General features: G+C 42.7%; 1 protein-coding gene across 1 annotated transcript in view; it reads right to left on the bottom strand.

Annotated features, from left to right (window-relative positions):
- ACSS1 (acyl-CoA synthetase short chain family member 1) overlaps positions 1–19,665 on the bottom strand; it is a 35,692-nt gene that overhangs the window by 4,157 nt on the left and 11,870 nt on the right. The window contains exons 3-13 of the mRNA XM_042819119.1: positions 16,643–16,842; positions 15,003–15,178; positions 11,782–11,934; positions 9,905–10,052; positions 9,478–9,615; positions 8,829–8,921; positions 4,922–5,034; positions 3,974–4,100; positions 2,319–2,446; positions 678–741; positions 6–124 (exon numbers count right to left, since the gene is read on the bottom strand). Of these exons, the coding sequence (XP_042675053.1) occupies positions 6–124; positions 678–741; positions 2,319–2,446; positions 3,974–4,100; positions 4,922–5,034; positions 8,829–8,921; positions 9,478–9,615; positions 9,905–10,052; positions 11,782–11,934; positions 15,003–15,178; positions 16,643–16,842 (1,459 nt within the window). The remainder of the gene's footprint in view (positions 1–5; positions 125–677; positions 742–2,318; positions 2,447–3,973; positions 4,101–4,921; positions 5,035–8,828; positions 8,922–9,477; positions 9,616–9,904; positions 10,053–11,781; positions 11,935–15,002; positions 15,179–16,642; positions 16,843–19,665) is intronic.

The raw sequence follows: 19,665 nt of genomic DNA, 5'->3' as shown, positions 1-19,665 counted from the left end.
CTTACCAGAATGTGGTCAGGCACAGCATACTTTGCTATTTTGGTAGCCACTATAGTTTTGAGCTCTTCTTTGACATGGTCTGTATGAGCTGTCTGCTCTTTGAGCACTATGAAAGCAAAGGCACCTAGAAGAAAAATGAGAAAAATGAAAATGAAATATGAGTACTTCATATTAGGTCCTGGTTGGCAGAACTACTCATTTGAATGCTAAGGCAGGTTTTAAATCATTCTTAGGCACAATCTGGAGACAGACAAGAAAACCATCAGTCATGTTTACAAAAGCAGTCAGATTCAAGCCCCTAGAATAAAGGTCCAGTCTTGTCTTAGCATCCATAGACCAGATTGGTCTCAGTGATAATGACAGCACAACAATGACTAGCAGAGTCATTGGGATCAATACCAACACAAGCCCATCTGTTCAAAGGGCTTTTCTGAGCACAATCCTGCTTATGAAAGCTCTATCATATATATAAACACTACGAATGAAAACAGTCAAGGGAGCAATACCTGCATTTAGCTTAGGAAGTTATTTTCGAGGTTGCTGTTGCACCTTAGGACTGTATTGCCAGTTAACCAACAGTAACCAGTCTTCTATTCCCTAGATACCACTTAGCACAGAGTCCAGGTTAGAAACTGAATGTATTTATGTGTCAAGTCAGGATGCTGTTTTTCACATACCTTCTCCTTTGATTTCATGAGGATACCCAATCACAGCTGTCTCAGGGACATCAGGATGATCAGCCTTCACAAAAATAAAACAAAAATAATCAGAGCGTAAAGCCCTTCCGCATCTGTGCCAGCTACTTTTGCAGTATCTGCAGTATCTTGCCATCTCTTTGTTGCATGCAAAACAGGAAAGCTGGATTCCACCTCCCTACTCCATAGTCAGCTGGTGGCCACAGGCATCAGTTTCTGGAAGTAGCATTTACTCACTGGATTGGTCCTGCTTTCAAATACACTAAGAAGCATTTTCACATGCACTGCTGGACACAAAGCACACCAAGCTGAATTTGCACCAGCAAGAGGCAACAATAGGTCACAATAGTCTTATTTAAACATCAGGAAGCAGTTCTGTGCTGTGCAGGTGCTGGAGCACTGGCACAGGTTTCCCAGAGAGGTCATGGAGTTTCTCTCCTTGGAGACTTTCAGAAGCTGCCTGGACAGGGGCCTGGGTGAACAGCTCTGGGTGTCTCTGCTGGAGCAGGGGCTGGAGTAGATAAACCCAGAGGTGCCTTCCCACTTCAACCAGTCTGTGATTCAGTGATGCTTTCTCTTTGTGTGTGTGAAGCTACAGTCCCAAGTGATGTCTGGCCATAGCCAAATCATACACAAAAGTAGTCTTGCATTGCTCCGTGCCTCAGAGATCTGTCTCCAGCAGAACAAATGCCAATATCACAGTCAACACCTGATCAGTGTTTATTAGCAACCGAAGCACACCAGAAGGAAGAAAGAATCTGGCCTTCACTTCTTCCTAGAAGCACGGAAGGGTTTTTCTGCTGAATGCTTGTTTTTATTATGCTCCAGAACAGTGATTTATTCTGCCACACTTCTTGGGTGAAACTGATACACATTGGCAGTAAGGAGACAGTTTGGGTGTACAGGCTGGAAGAACTCACGTACCTGAATCTCAAACCAAAGACTGGATTATGTCTTAAATTAGATTAAAAATATGAAAAAACATCACAGAGCAATATAGCAGAAAAATATATTTGCCTATTCACATATATACATATATAAAAAGTGGGGAAGGAACCAGATCCTATATCCATGATCATAAATTCATCCAAACAAAAAAAATTTACTCACAGAGGAGACAACATAATCCTTGTGTGCCATATAAATTCAGGTTCATCAAATGTTACATTTAAGTGCTGTTTGTAGGCAAGGCACATAATACAGGAATAAATATCCAGGTCAAGCTTTGAAGGTAAGTGCTTTGAGGACTTTCTGTTTTCAATCCTCTGAGCTAATACTATTTTCTCTCAGAAAGACAGGCTATCTATCTTTGCAGCTGTTGTGAATCAAGGGTGTTTCAGTGCTACTGAATTCTCAGCCATGTTCAGCTGGTCCAGATGAGCATGAACTGCTGATTTGGGAAGTAAAGGCTAAGTGTTAGCAGAGGGAAAGGAAGGAATGGGAGAGCCAATCCCTTACGAAGACTCTACCAGCATCACAAATTGCAGTTGTATGTAAGTAGAGGCAGAGGTTCAAAGGCAATACTGCTACTGCAAACAAATCAGATTTTGCACTTGTTTAAATTCATACAGCTTCTTTCAAGGGCTACCCTGCCCCAGAGATGTGTGCCTGCTTGCAGCTTACCATTGCATCTTCTATCTCTGCTGTCCCAAGCCTGTGTCCGCTGATGTTAATGACATCATCCATACGCCCTGTTATCTGGTAATAGCCTTCTTTGGTCCTGTAAGCACCATCCCCTGTGAAATAGTAACCTAATGGAAAGAGATGTGGGTGGTTGTTAGTAGGAAGTGTGCCAGCCTATTTCCTGGGGACTCTGGTTCAGGACAGATGTTGCTCTAGGATGACAAGTAAGGCAGGGTGGATCAGACAGTTTGCAGACTAAGCTTACAGATGCATGATTGTCCACACATCATTTTCCACTTCCCTCTGCTGTCCTCAGCCTTTGGCTGCTATCATTAGGCTGTATTGGCTGCTATGTCATCTGGGCAGCAGCAAGGCAATGGTAGGCATAATTGCCTACAATCACTGTAGGCAATCAGCAGCAACCAGTGGCTGATGACCTGCGATAAATCCAAGCCCACAAACACAACATAGTGATGCTCTGTTGGATTTACAAAAACAAAAAGGGTTCTCAGATCTCCCTGTGCTTTACACTCCTACAGATGCACAGCGACTGCTCACCCAGACTAATGCATACAGCCCCAAAATAGTTCAAATGCCATGTGCTATCATGCCATAGGCTGCTGGTCAAACTCAGGTTTGCTGCTAGCTTCACCTCAGTACTCAATGAAAATTACAAATGCTCAGCTGAAAATGAACAGTTCTATTATATCTGTATGTGGGAATACTGACAATTTTTTTAATCACTTACGTTGGGTCTGATAAAATGCCACTTCTTTTTCTGGCTAACGAAGACTCAGGTCCCAGAAAATGATCCCTTTTCAGCATGTGACCATGGTAGAAACTCTGCTACTGGGTTAGTTGAAAAGCAAACAAACAAAGCCATGTCCAGGAGAGAATTGTTCCTGTGGCACTTTGGCACAGCAGCTGGCAGCTAATGCTGCAAGCTCTGAAGGCAGCTTTTGGCAGGATCCATTACTGTCCAGTTCATGGATTTTCAGTCATGCTTCTTGCCCTTCCAATCAATTATCGAATGATAGGAGCTATCAACCTATGTTAAATATCACTGCGATTGCAGATGCAGATAGAAATGAATAATAAGAGAATAGATAAGAGAATAGGGGCTCATTCAACTTCATCAATTTCCCATTCTTATTTTCCACACAATTTTGCACAACTTTCCGGGCCATCTTTCCAATTTTTCTCTACCTTGTGACTCCCCATGACCTTTCCCTTGACTGAAGACAGTGGTGTTGTCCAATTTCCCATAAAATGTTTTCTCTGCCACTTGCAATTACTTGCCAGGTACAACGTGACCATGCTTAAAAAGGGGCAGGTGTAACACAGCATGTGACAGCCCAGGCAAGATTCAGTGATGCAGGAGGTACTTTCTCATCCTAAATGCTTATTTCCAAACGAGACAAAAATGGCCCCAGAGAAAGTGTCCTTGGATTTTTATTCTAGGCACTACATTTTTATAAATAAATGCATTTCTATGTGACAGCTAGAACCATTACTGCATGCTTACAACACGCAACACACCAAATTCCAGCAACCCCCAAGATCTAGCTTGAATAGAAATATCACAAAGCACTGCTGAAAATATTGAGCATTCTTATAATGCAGTGGAAACCACACTCCCTTGGCACTCTCCTTACCTGGATAGGTCTTGAAATACGTATCAACAAATCGCTGGTGATCTCTGTAGATTGTTCTTGCCAAGCCAGGCCACGGCTCCGTGATGCAGAGTGCACCGGACACGTCATTGCCCTCTAAAACCTTTCCCTGCAGGTTCAAGCACAAAAAGGATGATCAGAAGAGCAAAATAAGAATAAGTGCCTCTGACTCACTAATATAGTAAGAATCACCCTGTTGCTCAGTGCAGACTGGCAATGGTTGGCCACATGGGGAGAAGATGAATCCTCTAGTGAACACACCATCTGTGCTGGGCATTCCTTACTTCTCAAGGCCTTCAGCACTGCAGATAAAACAATTTTAAGTCTCAAAGAACAGTGAATCCTGTGATTCTGCAGAGGGCAATGCTGGAAAAGATGACAACAAAGGCATGCTAGGCAGCCAGAGGATTTCCCTTTCACTTACATTAATCACCACATTCCCTTATTAAACTGTATATGAGGAGATTACATGCTTTACTGGGCACTTGAGTGCTGGTGGGGATTGCTCAGCAAAGCTTCAGAGATCAGCATCAATCTCTTACTGACACGCACTGCTGCAGGGCCTCATGCCTTGCATTTCCCCTGAAAGACTTCATTTCTTGCTTTGCCAGTCTTGCTAAGTCACTGGTTGTTGTATGCACTGTGCCAGCTGCTTATCTCCCTGGTTTCCAAGACATGTATGACTTCTGACTGCTCTCAGAAATGGAAGAAGTAGCTTTTAATCTCTCTAGAGATAGCTTGCAATGCCCGGCTGGAAATCTGTATGGATATCTGAGATATGCCCAGATATATAAATTGCTCTTTTATTCTACTGTTTTAATGGAGGAATATACATCCTCCCAGATCCTGTTCCTCTCCCATTGGAAAGGTGATTAAGGCAGAAAAACACAGTAGCTTCTCTTCTTGGCACCTGTCACAGCCTCAACTCACATTTTCATCCATCAGAACAGGGAAAATCCCAAAGAAGGGTCTCATAGCCATAGCTGGAATGATATCAGCTTTCTCCTCTGAAGGCCGTGGGGCAATGCAGATGCCACCAGTTTCTGGAAAATAATGAAAAATAAAATATTTGAGATTCATCCAATGCTGGATGAAAGCAAATGCTAGCTCTTCTCTGTTAAAGAGAATACAGAAGCCATCTCCAAGTAAAAGCCACTGGGAAGGAACTATTCAACATCGAGTAGCATGGCACAGAGTGGGACCATGCAGCCTTCTCAGGGAAGAGCAGTTCTCCATGGCACTGAGCATCAGGACCACTAATGTCCCACCTAGCTTTTCTCAGGGAGTACTGCAGGGGCTGCAGCACTGGCTTTGCACCAAAGGCCTGCGGACCCTGCAGTGTCAAGGTACTGCATGCATCCAGCACCCTTCTATGGATATATCCACAGCAAACCAGGCACGAGAAGGTGTCTTGATTCAGCCCATGTGCTCTCTGCCCAAAAGCCTGGCACTAAATCAGCTCATGGATAAGCCAATTCCTCTAGCTACCAGCTAGCAATGAATACAAGGAGCTCTAATGCATACATACAGCCTTCCAAGATTTTTTTTCACATGAATGGGGCTGCTTGGCAGCAGGGACAATACCCATCAGCCCCATTTCCTACCCTAGTAGTGATTTTACAGAGAAAGGGGATTTATCTCCCTGTGCCGTTTTTACAGCTGTCTAAGGTTAGTAGGAAAAGCACTTCAGGAGTCTGAATTGCTGTTATTACAGAGAATGAGAATAACACATCCCTTACAAGCAATTTGAGATCATCTTCTATTCAAAATTGAACTTTCTAATCATTCTTTTTTCATGCCTGCTGGGATGAACATTAAATCAGATTCCAACCTTAATAAGATATGAAAGTAACTCAAAAACACAAATGAGAGACAAAAAACACAGGAACATTAAACTTTAATAAATATAGCTGTAGAAACTAAGCTATGTTCTGCCACTTAGAGAGTGCTGAGCTCCACCAGCTTTGCGGAGGTTGTGGAAACTGAAATCAAGGTTTGGAAAGGCTGAATCTGTCCCTGAATTTGCATCCATCAGTTACCCTGATGTGGGTATAAGGAAGGGTCTTGGAGGAAATGCATGCTTCAGAAATGAATGGTAGCAGGGATGCTTCAAAATTTATTTGTATGGGAAAGACCTGTCTTAAACTGGCAGTGTAAGAAACGAACAACCAAAGCTTCCAGAACCTACTTACAGATGTCTCTCAAAAACAGCTTTTGTTCACAGCTGCATACAACAGCTGTATTTTGTGGGTATTTTTTTAACTGAAAAACAAAAATGGAACTACCAAGTGTTTCCTCTGCACTGTGAATAAGTATACCTGGAACTGAAACACAGATTTGATTCCATTACTGTCAATCACAGCCCAGCAATTCCTAATATTTTAACACTAAAAGCCACAGAAATGTTCCGTCTCTCTCATCTGCGCGTAACACTACTAAAATTGCTTCCTGTAATTGCTGTCTCACTTATTCACTCATCCAAAGACTTTCAAGTGGATTCTTAAATCATCATCTGCTGATCTGTACACCCACCAGGCTTTACTAACTGGCAACGTGTTGTTGCTTTGGAGAGCAACGTACCATAGAGGACAGTGCACAGAGCTGTGCAATTACTGAGCTCTAATGAAATCGTTTGTGAGAGGTGACACTGCAGGATCACAACCAGCATCCATCAAACTGTTTCTGTGATCTCTTTCCATATTCCCTTTGCATTTATAATTGTGAATACAGTGCATCCATGATTAATTTGGCTTCCTCTTTAATGGAAGCATCAACTGTGGAGAAAGATTGATTCTACTTTCTAGCAAAATCAATTTAATGAATATTTATCATTATATTATGCTTCCAGGAGCTGGTAACTGCATGCAAAACTACATTTGGTTCAAATTCAGAATCAAGCACTTTGCACTTACAGATTGTCCAGTAAATGTTCTTTGACCTCTTCCCTGAGAGTTCTTGCTCTAAAAACCCACAAAAAATACATCTTCTTACAAGATCTAACCCTGTATAAGGGAGAACCGACCTACCATACTGCATGCATCAGTAACTGAAGACAAGCTATAACCAAAAATATTGTTTTTGTCTTCATCATCAAAAATAACGTTTTTTCTCATCCCCACCACTGTACAGCCATCAACTGCTTTTCACCAGTGTTTTATATCAGAGCAGGGAGGAGGAAAGCGTGTAGCACCTAATCCATCAGACTTTTTCCTGCTAAGAAGGTAAGAACCCAAACGATTTAAGGTATTAAGAAAGTACAGAGTAGATAACATTGCTGCTGTTCTATTTCAAATCCGAAAACAAAGAGTCTGATCCAGATTAAATGGAAATTGATTGTGTGCCAGAAGCAAACTCACCACACTGAGATGGGTGATAGTTATCCTAAATAGAGAAGTTGGTAGCAGAAATAAGAGTGAAATCATGAGCAGTTTGCTTAAAAAGGGAATGGATAATCTGCTCAACAGCAGCTAGAAATTTAAGAGTAGGAAGGGCTTTTCTCCAGCAGAGGCAGGAAGCTCACAGCTGTGCTGTGTCCTTTAAGTGCATGGCTCCATAGCAAGCTGTGAGGCTTGCAACTTGAGGACATATTTTTGTCAATGTTAGGGGAAAGAGCATTCAAAATGCACTTAGCAGCTGCTGAATGTTGGTGACCAGAACACAGGACTGTCTGACACCAAAATGAACAAAGAGCTGGGGGCTGCACTGTGCAGTCCTACAAGCTGCTCACCATGAAAAGCAGGAGGCAGGAAACAGATGGAGCAATTTTCCTGCTCCAACGTGACAGCCCGTTCTGTCCAGCAGGCAAGAGATGGTGAATAGTCTATAAATGACAGCTCCTGCACTGATGCACACAATTAGGCCAAGCATGTTGCCAAAACTGTAGTACACTTGTTTTTTAAAGTATCAGAATGCCAAAGGACTGCAGCATGCTACCTCTCTCCTGGGAGGGACTGATCCAAATCAGGCAACAGTTGTTGTCCCCCTGCCACTCAGCCAGAAAGCCTTCCTCCTCTGATTTCTTTCCAATCAGCAAAAGCAATATATGCCTCTGTCTACACAGCTTAGTTTTCCATCTTCCTCTGTCCTTCTTGAGGCAAAAATATGAAACACACCTGAGTGCAGTTTGTGGCTACATGCTGCTATGAATGTTCTTTCATGATATCCTCTCATGTTAAGACCACATAAACAACTGAACTCAGGTTTCAAATTCAAGCTGCTGACTCCAAGCACTGCACCGAAATTCAATCTCTGCTTTCTGTTTCTAGAACCAATTGAGATTTTTCAGCTTTCAAAATATCAAAGAACATTTAGAGTGGAAAAAGGTGCAACACGTTGCTATTGCTTTTAGATGCTGCTGCCCTGTTATTTTGTGCTGAAACTGCCCAGTGGCTTTCCAACTCTGACCAAAACATCAGGAGGTTGCTTTCCTTATATAAGGCTCTGTGGGTTGAACAGAAAAGTACAAATTCTCCTCCACACATATAGAATCACAGAATCATAGAATGGCTTAGGTTGGAAGGCCACCCAGTTACAACCCTCTTTTGTGGACTGACTGCCACCCCCATCCACCAGCTCAGGCTGCCCAGGGCCCCATTCAAACTGGCCTTGAACACCTCCAGGGATGGGGCAGTACAGGTTCTCTGGGGAGCTGTGCCAGTGCCTCACTACTCCCAAAGGAAAGAATTTCTTCCTAACATCTCACCTAAATTTCCCCTCCTGTTGGTTTAAAGCCATTTCCACTTGTTCTATCACTGCTGAACACCAGCAACAAGACCTCCCATTGTTGGCCTCATATCAGCCATGACAACCGTGCACACCCCCTGAGGAAGCCTTTTACCTGTTTGCCACCAAGTGTCCACGAGGGTACAGCGCCCTTCTCCCACCACTTGGTAGAACCACTGCCAAGCCTCGTTGTTAATAGGCTCTCCCACTAGATCAAAAATAAGAATGGAAGTAGTCTTAAGATTCAAGGAGTTGCTGACTGTTCATTCTGCCTTTTGGTGCACAATATGGAGATCACACGATTAAGCAGAATGCTCAAAACTTTTTTGCTGAGAGGTGCAAAGGACAGCAATGCACTTACGTAACAAAGGACTTTTTCCAAAAAGACCAGAAGGCAAGCAGTAAGTATCACAGAAAGTAATTAATCAAAGCAACTCATGTGCAAGAACTCCTAAAATCCTAAAAGCAGTAAAATATTTCTTGGGTCACCTAAGCCAGTAAAGTTAATTTACCAGTGGATAAACCTTTTCTGCAAAGAATACAATACAAAGAATTCAATCATGCAACATGAGCTAGGAAAGGGGCAATCATGTAGGGTCAGTGTCTCCAAATTCAGTTTGTTTCCCTTTCTGCTGAGACAATAACTGAAAAGCCAGATGGGAAGTCCACTTTATCAGCTATTCATAACCATATTCTTCTAGTATCTTCACTCTCATCAGCTAGAACCCTCTATCTTCATCACAGGAAAATTTTATGCTCCCTACCTGATCCCAGGGTCTTCAGGGATGATCTGTCGTATTTCTTCACCCACTTGTCTCCATAATTCAACAACAAGCGTATAGCTGTAGGTGCTCCATAAAACTGATTTATTTTCAGCCTCTGTACCATTTCCCAGTAACGGCCTGCAAGATCACAAACATATCAACACTGACATTCCACCACAACAGCTCAACATGAAGCTTAACAGTCAAAGCTGAGGCTGAGATTACTATGAGCACAGAGCAAAACAATGGCAAGATTTCATATATTTTTTTCAACATTGCATGTTCCTGAACTTTATACATATCTGTTTCAAAGAAATTGAGTTTTTACCTCCCCTGAGCAGACAGGTTATATCTGACAAGTTTCTAACCTCCTTTTGTCTTGTCACACTGCCACATCTAGCCAACTGTTTGCCCATCACTTCCTTACCTGGGTCAGGGTACACTGGTGTGCTTTCAAACAGCACCGTGGTGCCTCCATTGCAAAGTGGTCCATACACAACATAGCTGTGTCCTGTGATCCAGCCAATGTCAGCCACACAGCCGAAGACATCGCCTTGCTGGTAGTCAAACACATACTGCAAAGATAAATGGAAGGCCAACTGATTTCCTGTCGGCAGGTACATAGAGCTGAAGAGTAAGGTGCTGGATGGGATGCACACAAGAAGGAGCAAGAGAGCTAGCAGGGTGAGTTGTGCCACTCATACAGACACAGCAGCACAAGGCCGGCCCAATGTGAGGAAACAAGCCAGAGGGACCAGGGCTTCAGCCTCCTGATTGTTTCCAACACACAGGGAACAAGGAATGTGACTGTTTCCAAACAGAAACCTACAACCAAAGCCCAGAGCTCTGGATACTGCAGTGGCTCACTGCAGACAGCTCACGTGGGAGAGCTGATCCTAAACAGCAGGGAGACTGCAGGTCTCAGAAGTTTAGACCCCTCATGAATATGAACATTTTTCCATAAGAGAGCTGGAGAAACTGATACACGCACATGAAACGTTTCCTGAGAAACGCTCTTAGCTGCTCAGCACCTTTATCAGTGCACTGCTTTCCAGATGCTTCCTTCTCCCTGCTCGCCTACTTCAAATAAAAACCTAGGAGAACGTGTTATTTTGTTTTGCCTTCAGTAAATAATTCTCTCTATAAATCCAATTCCTCTACCACATAGTGAAGAGGTCCTGACTCATAAAGCAGAGTCAGTTTTACAGTTTAAATCGAAGAAAGAGGACCAGAAACTCAAAAAATAAACCACACAACAAAACCCACAAACATGCAGCATGACTGTCACTGTGCTTTTTGCACACATGTTGCACAGATTATCTGATCTCTCTACTTAGGAGAGCTAATTCTCACCTTAACTTTGCAAGTACTTTTCTCCATCAGGCTCCAAAGCAGCTCTAAGAAGGCTGCAGCTGCATACAATGCTTCCCTGCACCAGTGTGCAGGATCTACCTTCTGGACTAATGTAGAAATAGATGCTTTGGCAATTACAGTCACTCAGAAAAGCTGACATTGCAAATACTCTGAATGCAGAGAACTTTTACATTCAAATCTTCCTAAAATCTTTAGATTTTTAGATCTTTACATTCAAATCTTTCAAATCTTTCTAAAAATCAGACGAAAGAAAGAAAAGCTTTGAAAGAATTGTATGTGATTACAAATAGGGTGATATCACTGAAGTCAGATGGAGAACTTTCACACAAATCCCATCTCCATTTTACTGTTGACTTTTCATATGTAGAGCTCAGATCACAAGCTGCATGAAGCAGTTCCTTTTTGGGTTGTTTTTTTTCTCATGAGAAAGATACTTTTCATGATTTTGCTTTCAACTGTTAAAATATTTAGCTTAGATTACAATAAAAATCAGTGCCAAGGCTTAACCATAGGACATGAATGCAATTTTTGATCTTCAGACTATATATGCTATGCAAGAGGTTTTTAAGAATCCAGAGCCTCTCTTCTGGAAAAGGCCAATACTCCACTATAAAATGTTACAGCAGTAGTCACATTACCAATGCCCATGAAGTATCTACCTGAATCTCCTCAACTGCATCACTTTAATGTCTCTAAGTACGGGCTTAAGACACTAATACAGTGCAGGCTCTAGTTCTCACAGTATTATGTTCCCCAGCAACAAATCCCAAAATGTAACTTACACATTCTCAGAACTTTCCAATTTGGTTACACTCCATAAGTCAATTAGGTAGCACACACAGAACACAGTGATCCCTACCACTCAAAGTCCCTATCATTAATATCATCAGAAGGTAAGTGAACCTCCTCTAGAGGATTCCTGTGAGTTACCTTATGCGTGAGAGCAGCATACAGCAGATATCCAGCCTGGGTGTGAACAATTCCTTTGGGTTTCCCTGTGCTGCCTGAGGTATACAGCATGAAAAGCATGTCTTCACTGTCCATGCTCTCTGGAGTGCATACAGAAGCCGCCTTGGCCATCTCCTAAGAAGAAAAGGTGGTGATGAGAGAAAAGCTTTGGTTATAGGAAACCAATTCATACTCCATCCGTAAGCACGTCAGTAGCGTCTAAAGATAAGAACCACCTCTGCTGCTTTCCCCTCATATCATAGGTTATAGTTGCTTACCTTGTGGAAAGGCTCCTGTGCACATATAGCACCCCGCCTCTCCACCTATACCTCTGCCAGGCTCAGAAGTCATGAGGAACTGGCCAGATAACACAGCATTGCAGAAAAGAAGGAAAAAAAAAAGGTAGGTAATAGCTTGCATTCCAAGACTTTGTAATTTGCTGGTAGAAAAAAAAACTAAGCTTGACTGTAACTACGAGCCACACAGCAGCTGCAGCAAGGCTGGATACTGTTGAGGAACTTATCCCTTTAAAATTGCAGTTAAGTTGCGTGCTCACTTCTCTTCCTCAGCCACAGGAGAGGCTGGCAGACCTGTTAATTTGATCCCGAAATTCAAATTACTGCTACTCATGAGAAGAACAGTGTTTTACCCTCCTGCTGTTGTTTTCTTTATAGACCACTGGTCAGGTGGCTAAGAACCTAGCTCCTCTCTTCACCCCTAGTCTCATAAACACTAGAGAAAAGGTCGTGGTGTTCTACCAGTTCACAGCAAATTTTTGGATGAGCTGGTGTGCTCAGTCCAACGGAAGAAGGGGAAGGGGAAATACTGTGCTTTGAAAGAGAGGCTTGTGGTAAATGCAGCTTGTGGATGGCCAACGTCCAAAACAGAGCTCAACAGTAAGCAGCCAGAATGCTCAAGCCCCATTCAAAGAACTTACAAAAGATGTTGTTTCTCATCAGCATTTAGACACTGCATGAAAGCGTATCAGGACCAGAACATAAGTTGCTAAGGTCTGGCACAGAACTGTACTGTGAAAAGAACCAAGCAGAACTCTGGGAAATATCTTCACACCAAAACAGACAGAGAAAAGTTTAGGCAGGATATGTGAATGCCTTCTGGATGTTTGCTCAGTGCTGCTTCTGAGCTTTATATTCACTCTCTCCACCTGAAGAGACAAGGAGTCCTTAACTAATAATAGCACTTACGTATTTCATCAATGATGCTAGAATTAAGCTGTGAATTGAAAGTATAATCCCATCATAAGGAAGCTTTCATGTATAAAATACACTAGAGAAGGCTTTTCTTCCAGAGCAGAGTGAACCACACAAATGCACTCTGAAAAACATGATTTGTCTACAAAACAGTTTGCCCAAATTGTAAATTTTTCATGAGGAGGTTGACCATTTTTCTTGCTGTTCACAAACTTGTGGTAATGACTGTGCACTGCAGATGCTCAACAAGTAGCTATAAAAAGGCAGAGCTGGCTTGCTTCTCTCAGGCTCTATGCTGTCTTAGCTGAATGATGACCCCTATAAGGATTATTATGTTGCTCTCTGAAGGGCTTTTTAGGCACTACCTTTTTTTAAGTACATACTGCAAACAAACTACTTAGAAGTGAACACTACCAATCTGGGTCCAAATGTTTACAAGTGTATGACAAGTAGAGCTAAATAAAATAAGAACTGATAAGGTCAGACATAATTCTTGTCTGCTGACTTTCAGTACTTCCCAGGTATTCACAGTCAGCACTAAACTTAGGCTGACTTGCCAATTTCTGAAACTACAGTGGTGTTTGCATAAGCTCCATTAAAACATGAACTTAAACTGTGCAGTAAGCTATTGCATAGTAGCTGTAGTTCACTTAAGCCAGTGGATAACATGAATCAATTAAATCAGAGTCTGTTAGCATGGCATCACTGTTTTCTCCCATCTTACAATCCTCTCCATCCCCATCACTCAAGTCTCACTGCTTCTAAGAGGTTTGAGAGAACATGAAATTGCAATACAGAGGGACAACTGGGATTCCGCTGGTGAGCAGGGAAGTGAGATAGGACTGAATAGAAAGCATCTATGATGTGGGAAGACAAGCACAACGGCTCGCAAGACTGCTGTAACAATCAGTGATGATAGTTAACAGCATTAATTAACAGCTGCATTCTTGCTATGTTTCAGAGTTAATCCTACAACTGACAATGATCTGAGATCAGTTCTTAAGTCACAAAATCACTTCAGGCTGTTTGCAGACTGAGGAAAAACATTCAAATGTGCTTTGTTGAGTAAAGAGTAAGACAATTTCTGAATAAAACCTGCCCTATCTGTTTAACTTACCCTAATAGTTGCTCCTATCTCCTCTCACCAGCACAGCAACCTCTGAGCAATTATCTTGGCTCAGAAGGGTGGTTTCCAGGTATTACTGATGAGTGCTTTTTGGTTACAGCTTCTGGTGAATTGATAAAACTGTATCTGCATTAGGTTGTGCAATCTCATGTGTGGCAGCTGAACACATTAAAATGACCACTGTTTTCTTCTTTCTTTCTTCTACAGCACAGGCTGTAAATATACACAAGCCGTGACTGCCTCTCCATCATGGGGTAATCCTAACACTCTCCATTGGCTGTATTAAGTGCTCCCAGGAATTTGATTATTTCTGCACTGTCTTTCAACAGTCTGAAAGCACATACGAGAGCTCACAAAACACAAAATAACAATAACAGCAGTGGTATCAGCACACTCCAGCCCTCAGGAAGCACTCATTCCTTAAATTAAATTAAATTAAATTAAATTAAAGCACGATTTTAAAAAATGCTGAAATGGTTCTGCTTCAACTCACAGTCCCTGCAGACTGTAATTTTAGGATGAATAATCTTCATCCTATTCAAGGATGAGGATCTAGACGCTATAAGGGACATCTCCTTTATGTCTGCAGAACTCAGATCCAAAAGGCACAAATGGAGAAAAAGATGATCTAGCCAACACCCAGACCCAAGAGGAGTTAACCAGAGTGCCAGTGGGCAAGCATACAGGTAGGTACTGGGATATACAGATGCTGTCACTGTAACATACTGTACCATTAGGCCAATGAGTTGCACAGGAAGAGCAACACACACTCAAAACCTGCTCCAGAGGCAGCATAAAGGCAGGAGAGTAAACATCACATGAAGAAACAGCAGGGAAATGGGTAAAGTTTACCAGCATCCACATACTTCTTCAAGAGGAACGTCAAGGTCACCCATCTGGGTTTTGTTATCTGTCCTCTGTGCCACAAAGACATGCTTGACACTTGGGCAGTTCTTTACAGCTTCATCCACCGTCATCTTCAGCTCTATGATTCTGCCTCCCCTGACTCCCTGATTGTAGGTGATAACTGCTTTGCATTCAGCTAAAAAGAGAGAGAAACAGCAGACACATCACCTGTTTTCCAGTCTGTACATGGTGAACAGATTAATTTTCATTAATTAGATATCATTAGTTTGGGGGATGATGTATTCAATATGTACTCAGAATTTACATTAATCAAAACCAGTGACTGATAAAAGCACATTAAAACCTGGCACACATAGAGTAGGTGTAGCAGGAATCTCCAGAGCTTATTTAGCCCATCCTCTCCACCGCAAAGCAAGGCTGGTTCCTGTTAAAACACTGCTGACAGTCTAAACTGCCTAAAACACTTCAGTGTGGGGTATTCTACTACTTTGCCAACAGTTTGCTCCAACGTCTGCTATGAGTATGAGAAAGTCCTTCCAAACACTTGGCTAAGTATCATTCAGTCTAACTTAAATGCATCAGTTTCTACTTGTCAAGAGTCAACATCCTTCCCAGTTACATACATTAAAAACGCTCACAGCTTCTGTAGGCTAAAACCAGTGCAAAGCTTCCAACAACTCCAGTGGGCCTTAGTGAGCAACCATGTCCCTTATCCCTTTGCCATCTTCTCTTTAGGGCTGCATATAACTGTCTGTTCCAAATTGAACAGCACTATACTCAGCACCTTCTCAAAGGCGTTATCCTCCTGCAGCTTTCTGAAACCCACCTGTATCTTGTTGGGAAACCTCTTAGAAGACACAGCACACAGCAGCACCCGGACAGACTGCTTCAAACTCTGTCACACTACATTAATTACAGAGCTCCATAGAAAGGTACAGAAAAGTGGTTCTTTAGTCTACTGTCTCCATATAGGTGGCCAAAAGTGAGGGATAACCAAAACATGCTTACTCTGAGTAGATTTGCTATAAATTAAAAAAACAAACAAACAATAAAAAAAACATGAAAATGGCTGTTTAGTCGTAAATAAGCTAATGTAACTGCTAGAACATGAACCACTTGCAATTTTGTTCTTCTGCTGTATTTTCAGCATTCCTTTTAATCACACTACAACTGCTTTGGGTTAAGAACAGCTCTTTGCGTCAGTACAACGTCTAGCGGAGTGGGAGCAGACTGCCAACATTTCTTTGCTGTACATAAATCATAGTATCACAATCTGGACTGCAGAGCAAGCACTCTGCACAGGGATCAGAGAAGCACTTCAACTACGCTTCAAAAGAACAAATCAGGGCACATTCCTAAGCTCTGGTTTTCCCACCAGGTTCACCGTTGTCTGGAAGTAACCCAGAGCAGACTGAATGTTAAGCAATTTATAAAGTATTATATTATAAAGTAAAGCCAAATGACACTGCCACTAAGGAAAAGGCTCTTCACAGTACTTTGCAAAGGAAAACGAACTATCCAGCCAGCTAAGAAAGAACCTGTTCTTTTCTGCCAAGAAAACATGAAATTTGGACAAAAGTACGCTTTGGAGGGTGTCAGCACCAAAGGGGTTTGTTCCCCTTGGTCTGCAGCTACTTACAGTCCATGATCCTTCCAGCTAAGGACTCTGCACTGAATCCTGCGAAGACCACGGTGTGAACAGCACCAATCCTGGCACAAGCCAGCATGGCTGCCACAGACAGGGGAGACGCGGACATATAGATGGCAACCTTGTCTCCTTTCTGTATCCCATATTTCTTCAGGGTGTTGGCAAGACGGCAGGTCAGGTCCAGAAGTTTCCTGCAGCACAGAAGCAATGTTGTCACGACTGTACAACCTGTTTTATACAGGCAGACAAAAAAAGGATGAACTTGAGCTAAGAGAGGTGTTGTGCCTGTGGATATTTCACCTCTGCGCTACCAGGCATGCGAACCTCTGCACCTTGAAGTAGCCTGCGGTCTGGTTGGAGCCAGATTTTTCCAGTCCTTGGGGAAAGAAGACAGTGGAACTCCAGCAGTGGTGCCGTGCCCACCGCCCTCTGGGCAGAACCTTTGCTGCAGCCGCCATGAGGCCTCCCTCAGCTCCTCTGCTCTGGGCTGAGCAACCCCAGAGGCTTCTGCGCTCATCACACACCTTGTCTACAGACCTTTCTCCATCCTTGCAGCCCTCCTTTGGATGCACCCTAAAACCATTTTTGTACTGCACTGCTGACATAAATGCAAGACAAAATGGAAAATGCTGTCAAAAGATTCCCAGCACTGTTTACTTTATGTGAAGGAACTCACAGAAATTGCTTCATAGCACACAGCTTTTAAACCACAAGGGTAAACAATGCTTTTACACACCTAAGGAAGAAAAAGAAAAGTGAAATTAAGTCCTGAGATAAGCCTTAATGTGGTAGATTTCACAAGACTCGTCAGAGCAGTATTGTCAGTGATTTGAATTCTTCAGTTTGCTGTCTCACCCCATCATACCACCAAGTGGAACTGCCTAGCAGAGCTTGGATATTGCCCTCTCAAGAGTAAAACCACGGTGGCTTCTCACAAAAAGAAACTCAGAACACTGAGAACAGGAACAAAGGCTCAATTCAGTGTTTGCCACTGCGGCCCACTAACTTAACAGCAGAGACATTCCTCTGTGCAACAAAAACGCAGTTTGTGGACAAGAAATTGCTTGTGCATTTCATCTGATGTCTGCATGGAGGATAACACAATTGCAGGCTTACCTGCAGTCACTGTCATGAACTGAACAGCTCTGTGTGTGATAACAGCAGTACCCCCAGAAGCCGGGGAGGAGCAAGGTGCAGTGCTAGGTGAGGAGCACTGCCTGGTGCCAGCTACCAGCTCCAAGAAGAAGAATCCCAGAGCATGATAGGAAAAGCTGTCTTCTGGGTCTAGGAATTCACTGAGCAATAAGGCTCAGAGGAGAGAAAGAGCTTCTACTCCTGAGCACAACTGTCTACAGCCTGTCACCTGCAGATGCTTGGGAGTCTGCAAGCTTTTCCACCAGGGACTATAAAAACTGTAGCGAGTAAATGTATTTGGGGGTCATCACACCCAAGTAAACAGCAAAGCATGAACCTCCCAATGTATCCTTATCTTACAGAAATGGTCATAGCTGTGAAAAACAAGCAAGCAAACAAACAGCTTTCAGCTGGTGGCTAAGCTGGAAATAAAATGAACTATTGTTCTGGTCAGTCAAAAATTGTTTCCTTTTTAAAATCAATGCATGTAGGAAATGGGCACAGTCCAAGAGATCAACCTTGGAAGTGTCATTAACAAAAACAAAGGCTGAGACTACTTAAGTATAAAACTCCATTTGCACTGCAGGGGCAATGAAGCAGCACAGCCATAAATGAAGTACAAAGACAGATACAGTGATAGCTGAAGAGATTCTACCCACAATTGTACTTCAGAGGACGAGGAAAATGAGCCTTGAATCCCAGCCACAGCACTTTGTGTTATTTATTTTAAGACTATTCTTGTAGCATTCCATAAATAGATCCCTCCTGAAGCACAGTATCTCAGAGAGGTGGCAGGCATGCTCAGTGTTAGGGTTCACAGCTCGCAGTACCTGATCTCTGGCAGTTAGCAACAGCTGCCACAACAGAAAGACTGCAACCCTACAGAAAAGTGATATGGAGTGGCTTTACCCTGAGTTTCATCCTTATCTTTTACAACTAGAGATCAACGTAACTCTGAAGTACCACATTTAGTATCTCCTTCCAAGTGCTTCACGACCATGCACAGCCCTACTAACTACCTAAGGACGCAGCCTGCTAAGCTGCATTTATTCTATTTTCTTTTACTAAGTTCATGAACCAATCTACTTCCGCTGCAGGGAGCAGGAAGTGCAATAAGCCCCAGACAGGAAATTGTGAGAAAGCAAAATAAAAAGCACTTATCTGTAACGGAACATGGAGAAGTGCCTTCAGAGCTGCAGCCTCTTTCTCATGAACAGAAACACCAAAGAGCTCTGGGTAGGGCGTCCTTTCTGAACAAGTCAGAGGTTCACTTGTTCATTCAGGGCTTGGTGATCACGACAGCAGAAACTCTTTTTATTTTTTAATTATTAACCCAAATGTAACATTTGGGTAATGAAAGTGTATGAACATGTTGATAGACAATAAAGGTCAAGTGCTTATCCCCAGATCTATCTGTTTTGCGTCATCCTTTCTGCTCTGAAAGGTACAAAGGAAGGTCATGATTTTCTTTGCTCCTCTGGAAGTGCAACACATGAAGGAATTGGGCACAAAGGCAGACAGACAGCAAAGCCAAGACCTCCATCACAGAAGCAAATCCCAGAACGTCTGTTGTGTCTTCTGGCTCCTACAGCAGCAATCCTGACTTTACCTCCAGCTCAACAATGGGAGTTAGCAGAAATGCTGTGCCAAGAATCCTATCCTGGAATTCCTCATTGCTTCATGCACTTTTTCCTCTACAAGGGCAGGCAATTACTAAGTGTGAGCAGGTTACACTTTTCCAGCACTCATCCTAGGCAAATTTCAAGATGGAACAAGCACCCTGCAAGGACAGTGCCCTGCAGAATTGGGTGGAAGACACCCATCTTTTTCCAGAGAACTGAACTGAGCAGGAAAAAAACTTTGCCTTTATCCTCTTCACA

The sequence above is a fragment of the Centrocercus urophasianus genome, unplaced genomic scaffold, assembly GCF_019232065.1.
Source record: "Centrocercus urophasianus isolate 14NV4802_14NV808 unplaced genomic scaffold, USGS_Curo_1.0 seq_10, whole genome shotgun sequence".
Classification (NCBI taxonomy): Eukaryota; Metazoa; Chordata; class Aves; order Galliformes; family Phasianidae; genus Centrocercus; species Centrocercus urophasianus.
This window is presented reverse-complemented; position numbering and strand designations above follow the sequence as displayed.